Source organism: Propithecus coquereli, unplaced genomic scaffold (assembly GCF_000956105.1).
Source record: "Propithecus coquereli isolate 6110/MARCELLA unplaced genomic scaffold, Pcoq_1.0 Scaffold213, whole genome shotgun sequence".
NCBI classification, from domain to species: Eukaryota; Metazoa; Chordata; class Mammalia; order Primates; family Indriidae; genus Propithecus; species Propithecus coquereli.
Window position 1 is genome coordinate 1,166,348 of NW_012146412.1, and position 16,070 is coordinate 1,182,417.

The 16,070-nt window shown below is 37.7% G+C and overlaps 1 protein-coding gene across 1 annotated transcript in view; it reads left to right on the plus strand.

Annotated features, from left to right (window-relative positions):
- Positions 1 to 16,070, plus strand: part of SMIM14 (small integral membrane protein 14) — a 69,204-nt gene that overhangs the window by 23,104 nt on the left and 30,030 nt on the right. Inside the window, exon 2 of the mRNA XM_012644483.1 lies at positions 8,536 to 8,645. Coding sequence (XP_012499937.1) covers positions 8,571 to 8,645 — 75 coding nt within the window. The 5' untranslated portion in view covers positions 8,536 to 8,570. The remainder of the gene's footprint in view (positions 1 to 8,535; positions 8,646 to 16,070) is intronic.

Here is a 16,070-nt window from a genome sequence, read left to right on the forward strand (position 1 = left end):
ATATACTTCATTCAGGAAAGAAAAGTAAAGACACAGGATGTATTATACAGCTAATGGTTTGGTTTTCATGGTCACAAAAACAATTCACTTTAAGAATGTAAATGTAAATTCTTTACATTTTTTGAATTTTTTGAATTTTCAGTAGTCCACAATTCATATATTCCCTTGAGACAGATTGATAGAGGTATACTTCTTAAGCATATGTATTTTTAAAAAACACTTTTTATTATAGGATTTAAAAAGATACACAAAAGTAGACTTGTGTTATGATCTTCAGATACCCATGATCCAATTTCAATAATTTTTAACTCCTGGCAAGTCTTGTTTCATTTATAACCACATTAAGTTTTTAATTTTATTTTTTAAATAATAGACTTTATTTTTTAGAGCAGATTTAGGTTTACAGCAAAATTGAGCATACAGAGTTCTCATATATTCCTCGCACCCCACTATGCATAACCTCCCCACTATCGACATCACACATCAGAGTGTTAGTATGTGTTAGTCACTGAACCTAAGTTAGTCAGTGAACTAGGCAAAGTGATTATCACTGGAAGTCCATAGTTTACATTAGGGTTCACTCTTGGTGTTGTACATCCAATGGGTTTTGACAAATGTGTAGTGACATGCGTCCACCATTATAGTATTATACAGAGTACTTTCACTGTCCTAAAAATCCCCCCATCCATTTTTAAATTTTTAAGTAAGCATTTTTATTTTGGAATAAATTTAAATTTATAGAAAAGTTATGAAGATAATACAAGGAATTCCTGTATGCTGCTCCTCCAGCTTTCCCTAATGTTAATATCTTACCTTCAGTATCAGGGTACATTTGTCAAAACTAGGAAGCCAACATTGGTACTTTACTATTATATTGATGCTAGTTAAACTCAGACTTTCTTTCACCATTTTCCCACTCATGTCCTTTTTCTGTTCCGGGATCCCATTTAGAACCATGTTGCATTTAGTCTTCATGTCTGCTTAGCTTCCTTTGGTCTGTGACAGCTTTGTAGACCCGCCTTGTTTTTGGTCTCTGGCAGTTTTGAGGAGAACTGGTTAGGTATTAATATTTTATAGAATTCCCTGAAGTTTGGGTTTGTCAGAAGAGTTTTCTCTTGATTAGACTTTGGTTTTGGGAAGAATGCTGCAGTAGTGGAGTGCCCCTCTCATCATTATTGAAGAGTGCGTTATATCAAAATGACTTGCCACTGATAATGTTTGCTTTGATCATTTGGTTAAGGTACTGTTTGCTAGGTTTCTCCACTGTAAAGTTGCCTTCCCTTTCTGTATCCTAGTCTTTGGAAGTGAGTTACTAAGTCCGGTCCACACTCAAGGTGAGGGAGGAAGGTTAAGCTTGACGTCCTGGTTAGGGGGAAAGCCCCCCTTAGAGTATTTTAAAGCAAATCACAGGTAACATAGCATTGATATGAACATTTTTATAGTTCTTGACACATGTTGCCAAATTGCATTCCAGAGGATTGTGGCAGTTAACTATAGGACTAGCAATGTATGAAAAAACTTCCGTTGTACTTTTTTGTGTTTTGTTTTAGGTGGAAGTTCATTTTAATTTGCATTTATTTGATGACTTAGTTGAGGTGACTCTTTTCATGTTTTTAAATTAAAGATATAGTGCCTTGTTTGGGAATTGTCATTTCCCTTGGGTTTCACTTATTTAAAAAAAATTTAAGAGACTCTATTGGCTGTTTTAACTCTTCTGTCTCTTGGAGTCTTGCATGAGCTGTTATATTTAAGGTTCTAACAGCAATGATAAATTGGTTAACAGCACTGGAAAATTCCCTCACCACATATAGAAACAATATGACTCACCTGACATATTACTGTCAGGAAGAGAGAAAATGACCTGGATCTGCAGAATGAGGGGAATTGCTTTTGCCTTCTCAACATTCAGAGTACATTAATTCGCTGTTTTTCTATGCTGAGAATTGTTTAGAAGTGGATAGGTTTGAGAGCTTCAGATGTATGTACTTATTTTGTCCTTAATGTACCTAAAAAGCCACCCATAAACTGTATTGCTTTATATATAGTTGGAGTCAGATTGCTGTCATAAATATTAATTAGAATAGAAAAATGCTAACATGTAAATTGTTTATTATAGAAAATTTCAAAAAATAAAAAGGTAGAGTAGTGGGAGGGAGGGCGTGAGGTATAAAAACTTACCTATCAGATACAGTGAACATTATTCTGGTGATGGGTACACTAACAGCCCTGACTTAAATCTTATGCAAGGTATCCATGTAACAAAAACATTTGTACCTCCTTAATATTTTGAAATAAAACCAAAAGAAATATTGATATAAACAGTAAAAAAAAAAAAAAGTGGTATAGGAACTCCCCAGTACTTATCACCCAACTTCAATATTTATCAACTCATCTGATGGTCAGTTTTATTTCATCTATGCCTACATCTACTTCCCTCACTCCCCCTAGATTATTTGAATTTTTTTTTAGTGTACTGTTCATGCTTTCATGACTTAGGTCTTTTGTGACATGTTGCACATTTTAGAGAAGCAATTAATGAAACTGGTTGTCCTCAAGGATCAAGCCCATGACTTTGGTATTAACATTGTTCTCTAACATTAGGGATATGTGTTAAGGAGGTAAACAACGCTATGATACATGAAAGGCGAAAGTATTGTTCTGCATTGCTTTATATCAAAGGCATCTTCGTAGCAGATTTACCCCAATTCTGATTCAATAACCCTCTTCTGTCTTGCCCAGGATAGAACAGCTTCTTCATATCCCTGGAGACCAAGGGATTTACAGGTGGGGAGGGACTGGTTACGGTTTTTTGCACCAGTGCTTAGCTGCTGGTTTGTATTGACATTTGTTCTCGGATCCTATCCAAAAGAGGACTGTGTCCGTTCTATTTTCCAAAAAATCATCCCCTGGTGATTTTAAAATGGAAACTGTTAACTGAAAATTGAATAGTACTTAAAACAGCTCAAGTCTGCATGGAGAAAGTTCCACAGAAGCGTAGCACTATTAAGGAATGTCCCATTTATAAATATATTTTCTCATTTTACTGGAGGCTAATTAGGACTGAATTATAATTTAAAATTCTCATTCCTGGCATATATGCATACAGAGAAAATAAACATTGTCAGGAATTCAGTAAATATTTATTCAGTGAGTGCTGTGGCTGAAGCAGTAAGGGAGGTGTTTGGAGACAGTGATGACAAGATAGATTCCTGCCCTCAAGATGCTGTGTTTTTGGGGGGTGGGAGGTGGAGTCTAATTTTACTAAATGGATTAAAAAGAGCCATGTTTTATAATTTTGATAGGTAATACAGTGATAAAAACAAATCTCCCTTTCTTTGTAAAAGTCAGTGTGTTAATGCTTTCTTAAATTTCCATGTTCAGAAGCTACAGAACTGGATAGGTACTGGGCATTTTGGTATTTGAATTTCTTTTTTAAAAATCTGAGTAAAATATCTTTCAGTTTAACCAACACATTGGCCTGCTGAGATACAGATAGGAAGGAAAGATGGATCAGTATTTGTATTAGACACTTATATCCACTCCAGCAGTCTGAGCCCTTTCCCCCATTTTGGATAATTTGAAAAGACAGTTGAGAAACAGGCTTTCAAGAGTGAACTTTATCTACGTATAAGGGTAGGGGCTGGCGCGGTGGCTCATGCCTGTAATGCTAGCACTCTGGGAAGCCAAGGCAGGAGGATCGCTCGAGGTTAGGAGTTCGAGACCAGCCTCAGCAAGAGCAAGACCCCGTCTCTACTAAAAATAGAAAGAAATTAGCTAGACAACTAAAAATATATATAGAAAAAATTAGCTGGGCTTGGTGGTGTGTGCCTGTAGTCCCAGCTACTTGGGAGGCTGAGGCAGGAGGATCACTTGAGCCCAGGAGTTTGAGGTTGCTGTGAGCTAGGTTGATGCAACGGCACTCTAGCCCAGGCAACAGAGCAAGACTCTGTCTCCAAAAAAAAAAAAGGGGGGGTAGGTTATATTTATTAGGTCATTAAGTATGAAATGTCTGATTTCCTTAAGTACTAAGTTTGACAGTTGATCTCTGACATTTCATTTTGACACTTATTGGGTTTTTTCCTATTGCGAAGGCACATTCTCAGTCTTTCAAACACATTTTGGCTTGTGATTATCTTTCACTTTTTTTAGAGCAATTTTTGTGAAACCATGGGTAAGTCAAAAATTCATGTTATTTTTGAAAGTGTTTGAGAAGGATGAGGCTAATGAATGCACAGTATGTTGATGGTTTGAGAAGTTCCATTCCGGTGATTTTAATTTTGAAAGTGAGCCATGTGGTAGTTAGAGCTGGTGCCATTAGAAACATTGCCTTTCAATTCCCCATGGAAGCTTAAAAGTTCATGAGACGCTGGGTTCCATATACGGTATGGCTTTAAAGTAATGAGGTAGACATCCCCAAGCTCTTCTAAGAATGGGGTTCCTCACTTTATAAACAAACCAGGCATGGAAAGAAAGGGCTGGATGTAGTGCTATTGGAGGGCAGGGGTCAACATTCAGTCATTTTATCTTGTTATTTCAATGTGAGAATAATACTTGTGATTATTTCCCATATTGGAATAGCTAAGTTATTGAGTTAAATATAAAAAACTCCACAGCGTTTGTATTTACTGTTCACATTTTCTGCAAACCTTCTTTGAGAGTTGATGGCTTAGCCAACCTGATTTCAAGAGTTAAGTCCATTTACTTAGTATCTCTGGCATTTAGAGCAGGTAGACTGGAGTGGGAAAAAATAATCTAAACTTGAACACTGTTTAGTTGCTGACAAGAGCAATTACAGGGCCAGTTTTTTCCCTCTGTGCACAGTGCTATAAGGTCTTTGTTTGGAAAGTTTGTGCAAAATGTTTTCGGTGTATGTGTACAGTTAGTTCTACACACCCTTTCACCCAGCTCTCAGAGAGAAAGTGATAGACAAGAATACATTGAAGTGATTAACCCCTGCACGTGTGACCTATTGGATTAAAAATACAGTGCTCGCCACCATGAGTGAGGACACCGATGGCCGTTATAAAACGACTTACTGTCTAGCACAAGCGCCGGATCGGGGAGGGTGACGTGGCCTAAGTGCTGCTGCTGGGGGAGCTCTCGCCCGCGCCGGTGTTTGCACTGACTCAGGCCTTGAAAGCGTCAGGGAGCAGTGAGCTGCTCTTCGGGAGGAATCCTTTCACTTCCCTTTCTTTACAGCTGTTTCAAACCTTCAATACAACGGGGGCAGGGGGAGACTTTCATTCACAATTTTATGTTTCTACTTTAAACACTTCACTGTTGCTTGAATTTTAAAATATTAGGATGATGCCTGCACCTTTGTAATCAAGTAAAATGCAAGTCTGGTAAAAACCAGTTGCCAAGATACCTAATGGCATCCACTCTTAACACGCTGATAGAAAAGGGGGATCCGCGATTACAGATGCCATCCTCCCACCCGGTCCCTGGGCCACGTTGTGATTTGAAAGTGCCGCCCGGTTCGGCCGATCCGCTAGCTGCCGGCTGCACCCCCAGCGGCTCCCAGCGCTGCAGCCCGGAACCCCATAACCCGGGAGCTAACTTCTCTCCCCAGCCCTGTGGCTGAGTCAAACTGGCAAGAGGAAAACGTCACCCCTGCGTCTTGTCTTCAGAATGTTCCCTGGCTACCTCCCAGGAGTTGGAAAGAGAGTGAGGTTTTGGTCACAAGGTATTTGGATCAAGCGCTGACATTTTACTTTCTCAAGAGCATGAAACATGTAACAGCCCTTCCTTCCTGCCCCTGATTGTTACTTATTAGCCACCGGGCCTTGGGTCCAGGTTGGCGGTAAGGGTGGTCTGTGAGGTCCGTGCACCGCCATCCGCCCACGCCTTCTTCCAGCCCCCTCAGTCCGAGCCTCCACCCTTCCCCTTCTCCGCAGCTGCCCTGCTTCCCTCCGTTCCGCCCCCTCACCGGGCTCCCGCTCTTCCGGGGCCTCTGCTCTCATCTCTCAGTCCGGCCTGTTGGAAACCACTGTTGTATTTCCTGTGTCTATGAATTTGCCTATTCTAGAAATTTCATATAAATGAAATCAAACAATATTTGTCCTTTTTTATCTGGTTTATTTTGGATTAATGTTTTCAAGGTTCATCCATATTGTAGCATATATCACAACTTCATTCCTTTTTACAGCTAAATAATATTCCATTGTATGCACATACTACGTTTTGTTTATCCGCTTATCAGTTGATAGACACTTGGGTTGTTTCCACCTTTGGCTATTGCATATCATGCTGCTATGAATATTTGGCAAACAAGTATCAGCGTCCCTGTTTTCCAATCTTTTGGTTATGTACCTAGGAGTGGAATTGCTGGATCATGTGATAATTCTGTTTAACTTTTTCAGGAATGTCAAACTGTTTTCCACAACAGCTGCACCATTTTACATTCCCACCAGCGATATGAGGGTTCCAATTTCTCACATCACTTATTTTCTGTTTTTTTTTATTGTAGCCATACTAGTAGGTGTATCTCATTGTGGTTTTGATTTGCATCTCCCTAATGATTACTGACATTGAGTATTTTTCATATACTTATTGATCATTTGTATATTTTCTTTGGAGAAATATCTATTCAAGTCCTTTGCCATTTTTAAATTGGGTTGTCTTTTTGTTATTGAGTTATAGGAGTTCTTTGTGTATTCTGGATATTAAACCCTTATCAGATAAATAATTTGCAAATATTTTCTCCCATTGTATGGATTATCTTTTCACTGTTAGTCCATTTATCTTTTATAGTATTTATTAGTTTATACTTATAATTTCAAAAATATTTAGATTACTGTCTGTCCCTACCATTAGAATAGGCACACCATTAGGCTAAGGACCATATCTGTTTTTGCTCACTTTTATATTTCTAATAAGCCTAGCACAAGTGCTAAGTATTTTTGAATGAATGAATGAAGTTCCTTTAGCCTAATTTAGGAATCGTTGTGTTGATCTATTTCACCTTTTAACCAAAGTGGTTTTTTACTCTTATTGCTATATATAATAAACATTAATTTCACTCATTGAGATATAATTGACAAAGCAATAAACTATGCACATTTAAATGTACAATTTGATAAGTTTTGAGAAGGGTATACACAATTCACATATATCAGACCATTTGAAGTTGTCCCACAGCTCACTAATGCCCTATTCATGTTCTGTTTGTTTTGATCTCACTATATTGCCTGGACTGGTCTTGAACTCCTGGGCTAAAGGGATTCTCCTGCTTCAGTCTTTTGAGTACCTGGGACTACTCATGTATTCACTCTTTTTTCCTGTTATTTCATTTTGATAGTTTTTATTATGTCTTCAAGTTCAGTAATATTTTCTTTTGTAATGTCTAATATGCTGTTAAACCCATCCTGTGTATTTTTCATCTCAAGCATCATGGTTTTCCTCTCTACAAGCCCAGTTGGGTGTTTTAAACATCTTTCATGTCTCTGCTTAATATAATCATTCTTCTAGCTCTTTCTGTCCAACTCAGGGATCCACTGGGCTCTGGTCTGGGTTTCCCCTTCTTGCATTTGGGCCTAGAAATTCCTCCAGGCAGTAAACTGGATCAGTGATAGGGTTTACCTCATTTGTTTCTCCATCTCTCAGGGATCTCTATTCCTTGTTGCCTGATGTCCAATGTCTTAAACATGATTGTTTCATGTATTTTGCCAAGTTTTTAAAAAATCGTTTTATAAATCTGATTGCCAGTACTCCATTTGGCCTCTCACTCGTTTCTCTTTATTTTTGGAATCTACCCAGCTATTTCCTAGCTGTTGTCATAAATTTCCCCCTATAAACCTTGTTATCATTTTAGATACCTCATTGTTTCTTTCAGATGGCTTTCTTGGGGGGGTTAAGTGTGCTTTAAATGTTTGAGCACTTAAAGAATTAAGTAATTAAGGGCCGGGCAGGGTGGCTCACACCTGTAATCCTAGCACTCTGGAAGGCTGAGGTGGGAGGATCACTTGAGGTCAGGAGTTCAAGACCCACCTGAGTAAGAACAAGACGCCCATCTCTACTAAAAATAGAAAAAAATAGCTGATGTGGTATATTGGACTTGTAGTCCCAGCTACTTGGGAAGCTGAGGCAAGAGGATCCCCTGAGCCCAGGAGTTTGAGCTTGCTGTGAGCCACATGATACCACTGCACTCTAGCTGGGGCAACAGAGTGAGACTCTGTCTCAAAAAAAAAAGAAGAAAAGAATTGAGTAATTAGGCAGTGTAGGCTCTATCATCTTCAGCGTCATTGACAGGTAGGGGGGCTAGTTTAGAGGATCTGAAGACATCTGCATTTATAGGAAATTGGTCTGATGGCAGAAGAAGTAGCCAATTACTTGTATAGATTCATAATTCCTATGATAAATTTATAATTCTTATAGGATTAGTAATAAATTCACAGATATGGGTCATTAATAAATGTGAACTATACATAGTTTAAGAAAACTATTATGAATCTCTACAACATTTGGATTTTTCATAGCTCGAGAGAAAGAGTAACTCTGAATAGTAGTCTTATGATATTTTTTCTTTCCTCCTAGATTTAAACAGTCAAGCAAAATCCAGCTGGGTAATCATGGCAGAAGGTGGATTCGATCCCTGTGAATGTGTTTGCTCTCATGAACATGCGATGAGAAGGCTGATCAATCTGGTGAGATAAACAGGACAGTCCTATTCAGAACTGATCTGTATCCCTTCTGTCTTGTTTTTATGAGAATATTGGTTATTGTGGGATTTGTATCTGATTGTCACTAAAAAGTATTTCCTAATTGAAATTCCACAGTGGTTAAAATGTTAAAATATTTGCCAGAAATTCTTTTATTAGAGATGAAAACAGATTACTATCTTTATGGTAGATTTATGTTGGTGAAATTTGCCATCATGGGTAGATAACACATTCATATACAGCCTTTTCAACTCTGTATCAATACAAATAAATTGTTTTTGGCTATGCAGAACTTATTTGCCTGTTAAGGTGCTATTAAGTCATAGTTCCTGTTATGATATAGGACAAATCCTACTCCAACATGTGGTATGACAGTAAAAAATCTCTATATAAAACATTTCCAGAAGGACTGACACACAAATGAGAATCTTGAACTTTATTTACCTAAATTAAAAGGTATTTCTTTTTTTTTTTTTTTTTTGAGACAGAATCTCGCTCTGTTGCCCGGGCTAGAGTGAGCACCATGGCATCGGCCTAGCTCACAGCAACCTCAAACTCCTGGGCTCAAGCGATCCTCCTGTCTCAGCCTCCCGGGTAGCTGGAACTACAGGCATGCGCCACCATGCCCGGCTAGTTTTTTCTATATATTTTTAGCTATCCAATTAGTTTCTTTCTATTTTTGGTAGAGACGGGGTCTCGCTCTTGCTCAGGCTGGTCTCGAACGCCTGAGCTCAAACGATCCGCCCACCTCGGCCTCCCAGAGTGCTAGAATTACAGGCGTGAGCCATCGCCCAGCCTAAAAGGTATTTCTTAATCTAAAAAAAAAAAAAAAAAATTTCCAAATCCAAATTGATTATTTGACAGAAATAGATTTCTGGACAACAGAGTTTGGATAGTCTCAGTGAATCAACTGCAGTGAGATTTCAATTGGAGGTTTTTAAGACTGTCTTAGTCTATAGGCTTAGATACAGGGCTGTTTGTACTTTATACTTCTTATGTACAAAATAAGAAATTTGACCATTATTAAAAGTGAAATATATTCTTATTATATTACACATTATACAGGTTGGGTATCCTTTATCCAAAGTGCTTGGGACCCAGAAGTGTTTCAGATTTCAGACTTTTTTTGGATTTTGGAATATTTGCATTATACTTACTGTTTCAGCATCCCTAATCTGAAAATCCAAAATCCAGAATGCTCCAAAGAGCATTTTCTTTGAGCATCATGTTGGCACTCAAAAAGTTTCAGATTTTGGAGCATTTCTAATTTCAGATTTTCAGATTAGAGGTACTCAATCTGTAACAACATTTTGTTGTTGTTTTAAAATACTATTCGTATTCTGCTGGGTGAGTTAATAAAGGGAGATGCAAACATTTGCTCAAATATTTGAATTGTTGATAGTTAATAAGCAGGTTTTCTGCCAACTCAGTGTCTTTACCTGTAATGAATGGAAGTGTGTTTCTTGTGAATGATACACCCTTTTAGAGCCAGGATGCACTAGGACTTATGATCCTTAAGAATGCCTCAAAGGATTTTCAAATGAGACTCTCGAGGGTATAGATATAATGGTATTGTCATATCTCTGATAACTTGACATAAAAATAGATGAGTCTGAGGACAGAATATTTTAAAAAACATTTACTCCTGTTTATTTAAGAAGTGAATCGCTGATAGTTTTTAAGTCTAAATTTAATCAAACATAAGGCAAAAAATTTTTTCAAATCACTGTGCTATTAGGAACAAAAAATAGCCTTCAAATTTAACTGTGGTAAAATTTTCCTAGAGGATCACTTTTTACTAATGTTAACTATCTCTTTTTATTTCTTAGTAGTATTTTTTATTTTTAATTTAGTATCATGCTTTTTTCTATTAGCTCTACTGCTTTTTAGAAATGGTTAAAACTCAGCCCCGCTTTTTGTGATCCCCTGTACGTTTCTAAGATTCTCTTTACTTTAGTGGTCGACTGTCAGGAAAGCCATGTTTAACTGTGTGTAGACACAGCAATTTAAATTAATCTGTGCTTGATAAAGACGTTGTTTATGGCAATCTTGGTTTGAAATACTTTGCCATTATGTGAAAATAGGTTTGAGTTTTTACAATCTTTGAAAAGTTCACATTTTTTTAGTCTATGCTGCATATTTTACATAAAATAAATTACTGATAGGTGATCCTCTCATGTATAATGTACCGATAGCAGTATTGAATATTGAGAAACTCATTTGATTCATTAAGGAAACTTGCTGATTAGGTTTGATAAACATTTCTTTGAATTGAATTGTGCTTATAATTTTTATTTCATGCATGTTTCTTCTTTTATTTAAATTCAGAATCAAGTGGCATTATTGAGCCATATCTACTTTGTTAGTATTTAAGTGCTTTCTAAACAAGGTCTCTAAGTTCAGGAATTCAAAGATTTATGTATACTACTGTTTATGTTAGAACTGTTTATAGTAGTCAAAAGTTATAATGTACCAGTAGGCACATTTATATGGTGGAATCTTAAACAGATGTTTTAAAAAAATAATACCTTTGAAGAATATTTAATAATGGGGAAATACATATATATCAAATTAAAATATATATTTTTTATCAAATTAAAAAAGCAAGATATAAAAATGGCATTTAGTGTGATCTTGCTTTTGTTTACACACACAGAATCATATATATATGTATATATAAAAACAGGTCACATCCTAAGGATCAAGAAAATATATACATACACACACACACACACACGCACGCACGCACTAGAAGTAAATAAACCAAAACGTTAATAGTGGTTATCTCTGGATGGTAGAATTTGGGGTGAGAATTCTCTTTTATAGTTTCCTGTATTTTCTGTGATGGTATATCTTATAATCAGGAAAAGGTTATTTAACAAAAATTATCGATTTTTCATTTAACATTGTCAGTACTCATTTATAATTTACTAGGCTTTTCTACCTTTCATGCATCCATTATCTTCTACTTTTGTAATTCCTAGGACCTTTTTTCTTAGTACCTGTTATCTTACAGCTTCATGGAACATTAAGCTAACTCGCAGCCTAGATTTTAAAAGCAATATATCAAAAGGTATAATTTTTCTCTATTAGTTATAACTATCAGAATTTAAATCCCTCTGTGCTCAGGAAACTCATAGATGTAATAGTGATGTGTTCCAGTATGATGACAGAGAAGAGATATAGTCTCATTTTTCTAAAAATGGACATTTAATTCATTCTTAGAGTAACATCTCATTAATTTCAAGTACTAATTTGGAATTTTTGTTATTTTTGACCTCATGATAAAATTGAGTTTTTTTGGAAGTCAGAGTGTCATCAGTTTCAAAGGATTTAAAGTGCTAATAGAAAGTAGAAACCTGGGGAAACTTGAAAATTTTAGTGAGTATTTATGGGTTAGCTCATTAGCTGTATACTGAGTTGTGGTTTGGTTTTTGTCTATTCTGTGGAAATAGATGGCTTTGCTAAGGGATATATACAACGTAGGAGCAATTAGGATTTTATCATTAGTTCCTTTTCATAAATAATAAAGTATACTATATACTACTATAAATAATGCTAAAGTAAAATGTACTAATGTACATAAATCTTTCATGATTTTTTTTTTTTTAAGAGATAGAGTCTTGCCATGTTGCCCAGGCTGGCCTCAAACTCTTGGCCTCAAGCTATCCTCCCACCTTACTTTTATGTATCATTTATGTTCCTTTTAATAAAGTTTTATTCATTCACAGTTTAAAACTTCCTTCTGCCAGGCATGGTGGCTTACACCTGTAATCCTAATGACTCAGGAGGCTGGGGTGGAGGATTGCTTGAGGCCAGGAGTTTGAGACAAGCCTGGACAACATAGCAAGACCCCATCTCTTAAAAAAAAAAAGAAAAGAAATATTAGCTGGATGTGGTGGCACACACCTGTAGTCCTAGCTACTTGGGAGGCAGAGGCAGAAGGATTGCTTAAGGTCAGGATTTCAAGGCTACAGTGAGCTATGATCACTCCACTGCATTGCAGACTGGGTGACAGTGAGATCCCGTCTCTAAAAAAAAAAAAACAAAATCAATCAATCTAACTTCTTTTCCTGATTCAATAATTATGTTAGTTAAAGTTCTTTATTATAAGTAATAGAAGTTCTGGCTGATTTGACGAGAAAAGGGCTTATTAAAAGGATATTATGTGGCTCACATTGAAGAACCTGGCGTGAAAAATGAATAGGATGAAAGGAAGGATACATGGTCAAAATGAGAGCCAAAGTCATGCCCCAGAGCTAGTTGGACCAAGATACTGCTGCTTCTGGATTCCAGACTTTTGTATATCCAACTGTTGTACATCATCTCTATTTGGATAACTAATAGGCATTTTACATGTGTGTAACCAAACTTATCTTGCTTCCAAGCTCATACTTCTGTCAGTCTTCCTATTCATTGCATTATTCTGATTGCTCAGGCAACAACTTCGGGTCACGTTTAACCCTGTTCTTTCAACCCCATATCTGATACAGAAACAAATCCTTTTGGCTCAACCTCAAAAATATTTCCAGAATCCAGCCATTTGTCACACCTCCAATGCGACATCCTGGTCCAATCTACCATCATCGCTTGCCTGGGTTAGTACTGCATTTTGCCTCTTTATAGATCTCCTTACTTCTTCCTGCCTGTCAGGCCCCACCCCCTTCAAATTTAATCTCACCACAGCAGCTGAAGTGATCCATTTTAGACACGTCAGCTAAATGTTCCTCCTTTGCTCAAAATCCTGTATTAGCTCCTATGAGACTCAGAGTGAAAAAAAAACAACAAAATTTACATGGCCGTACGTAATCTGTCCTCTTCCACCCTACTCTTCTCGTTTGCTCACTTTGTTCTGACAATTCTGGATGCCTTGCTATTCCTGGAAAACAGGTCACATACTAAGGATCAAGAATCTGAATGACTTTAGACTCCTCAACAGCAAAATTATAAACTAGAAGGCATTGACACAATGACTTCAAAATTTTGAAGGGAAATTACCAATGCAGCATTCGGTATCCAACCGAACGAACTATCAACCAAGGTGCAGGGGGCTCCTTCAAAAATTTTACAAGTACCCTTTCAGAGGAACTTACTAGAGGACGAACTGTTTTTCACCAAAACGAAGGCATACGCCAAGAAAGAAGACTAAAAGTCGAAGGGTAGAAAGCAAGAGATCCAGCACGTATGAGAAGAAAAATACTTTCCAGGATAATGGCGAAGGGACGTCCCGGGGCGGCACCTGTGCGCCAGGACTGCAGGGGGGTCTGGCTCAGGCGGGGGGGCCTGGCTCAGTCGGGGGGGCCATGGCTCTGGAAAAGACTTTGTTCAGAAAGATGAATTGATAGAATGCCTCATGAGTTCAGACATCTTATGATCTAGATAACTGAAAACAAGTTGTGAAAAGTCATGAAAAACCAAGTAAATGAGGCCAGGCGCGGTGGCTCCCGCCTGTAATCCTAGCTCTCTGGGAGGCTGAAGCAGGTGGATTGTTTCAGCTCAGGAGTTCGAGACCAGCCTGAGCAAGAGTGAGACCCCGTCTCTACTAAAAATAGAAAGAAATTAATCGAACAACTAAAAATATATAGAAAAAATTAGCTGGGCGTGGGGGCGCATGCCTGTAGTCCCAGCTCCTCGGGAGGCTGAGGCAGGAGGATCGCTTGAGCCCAGGAGTTGGAGGTTGCTGTGAACTAGGATGACGCCACCGCACTCACTCTAGCCCGGGCGACACAGTGAGACTCTGTCTCAAAAAAAAAAAAAAAAACCAAGTAAATGAGGGGAAAAAAATATTATTGACTGTAAAGAAACACAGAAAATAGAACAGAAAAGAAAAAGTAATTACAATACAGTTTACCGGGTGGCTCAACTATGAAGAACATTTACATAGTCATCGTAATGTGATGATTTGAGTATTGAACTAAACAACTTTATGATATAGCAGTTATCAGGAGATGAGAAGAGTGTATGTAAAGTGGGGTCAGGGAAGGAGAACGAGGCCTTAATCTGTGCTGGTGCATCTGCAGATATTGCCTAACACTAAAACACCATCAAGTTCAATGACCATGTTTATATGTAACGTACATGGAGGTAAATATTAAAAGAATTGGCTAAAAGTTAAAAATGGTTGCCTCTGGAGGGGGGAAATGGGAAGGAAGGATGAGGAACTGTCGTTTTTCAGAACAAACCTTGTAAATTGTATATGTGAATAATTAAGACAATTTCAAACTATCAAAATAAAGCAAAACCCTCCAAGATCAGTGAGTACAAAGAGGAGCTACGGGTCTGTGGAGTAGCTGTGTGTCTGTCTGTTCCCCTCTGTGGAATATACAGTGACTGGTGTAGGCCTTTGGGACCAGACTAAAACCATGGGAATTGCTTTATTTAAAAAGTGGAAGGTAATACATGGGGAGGGCTCCTAGCTGGATGTTGAGGACCAAGAGGAAGCAAAGGCAGCCCCACCCGCCACGGTGGTTAGAAGGTGGAAGGAAGAGAAAGGACCCTGGCTCAGGAAGGAAGCGTGCTGGAAAGCCGTGGGAGGCAGGCTGCCCGGCTTCGGGAGTTCGGAGGCTGTCTGGCCTGCCTGCGCGCTTGCTTGGTGGCGGAAACTCCATGCTGTGCCTGTCCACTGAGCTAGTCCTTCACCAGTGAACGCGAGCAGAAAAACAAACACAGCAGCTGAAGAAATAGAAGAAGACCATGATGTACTCAGGCACAGCTACATGAGAAGATAAGATGAAACAGTTAGATACTTTTAATATATGAAAAATCATGAGTGTTATGGCTATAAGTGCAGACTCACACATGTTTGTTGTGTTGGTCTTCAGTGACAATGATTTTCTGAAATGATGGACAATTCTTAGTAAAGTTTTAAATAAAACTAATCATAATCTTCCCTGATTTAAATACTAAAGTCTAGTTAAATTCCTTGAAAAATTAAGTGTTGAGTAAAACCATCTAAAAATTACTTTGTGTTTTTCAGTGAAATGGGGTTAGATTATAGGCTCATTTTTTCACTTTTGTGAATGTCTGGCAGGACATTTTTAAGTCATGTGGAATGTAAGCCAATCACAACAACCAAAACCCTGACTCTCAGATATCTGGAATGCCGTAGCAGGTATTACTGATGCATTTGAGAACCTTAGAATAGGAGGAGAATCAGGGTTATAAAAAAATGGAAACTCAAATAAGCTTATGAAGGCAGGCAAGAATAATAAATAGGGGAAACATAGTTAATAGAAAACATAAAGTAAAATGTTATGTGTGAGTGGATTATATTTCCCTATTAAAAGAGATTGGAATTTTAAAATGCTATTTCAAGGGAGACAGCCACTGAAAACAAAATACTGTAGAAAAGTGATAAAAGAATGGAAAAAGCCATCCAAAAGAATATGATACGCTTTTTTTTTTTTTTTT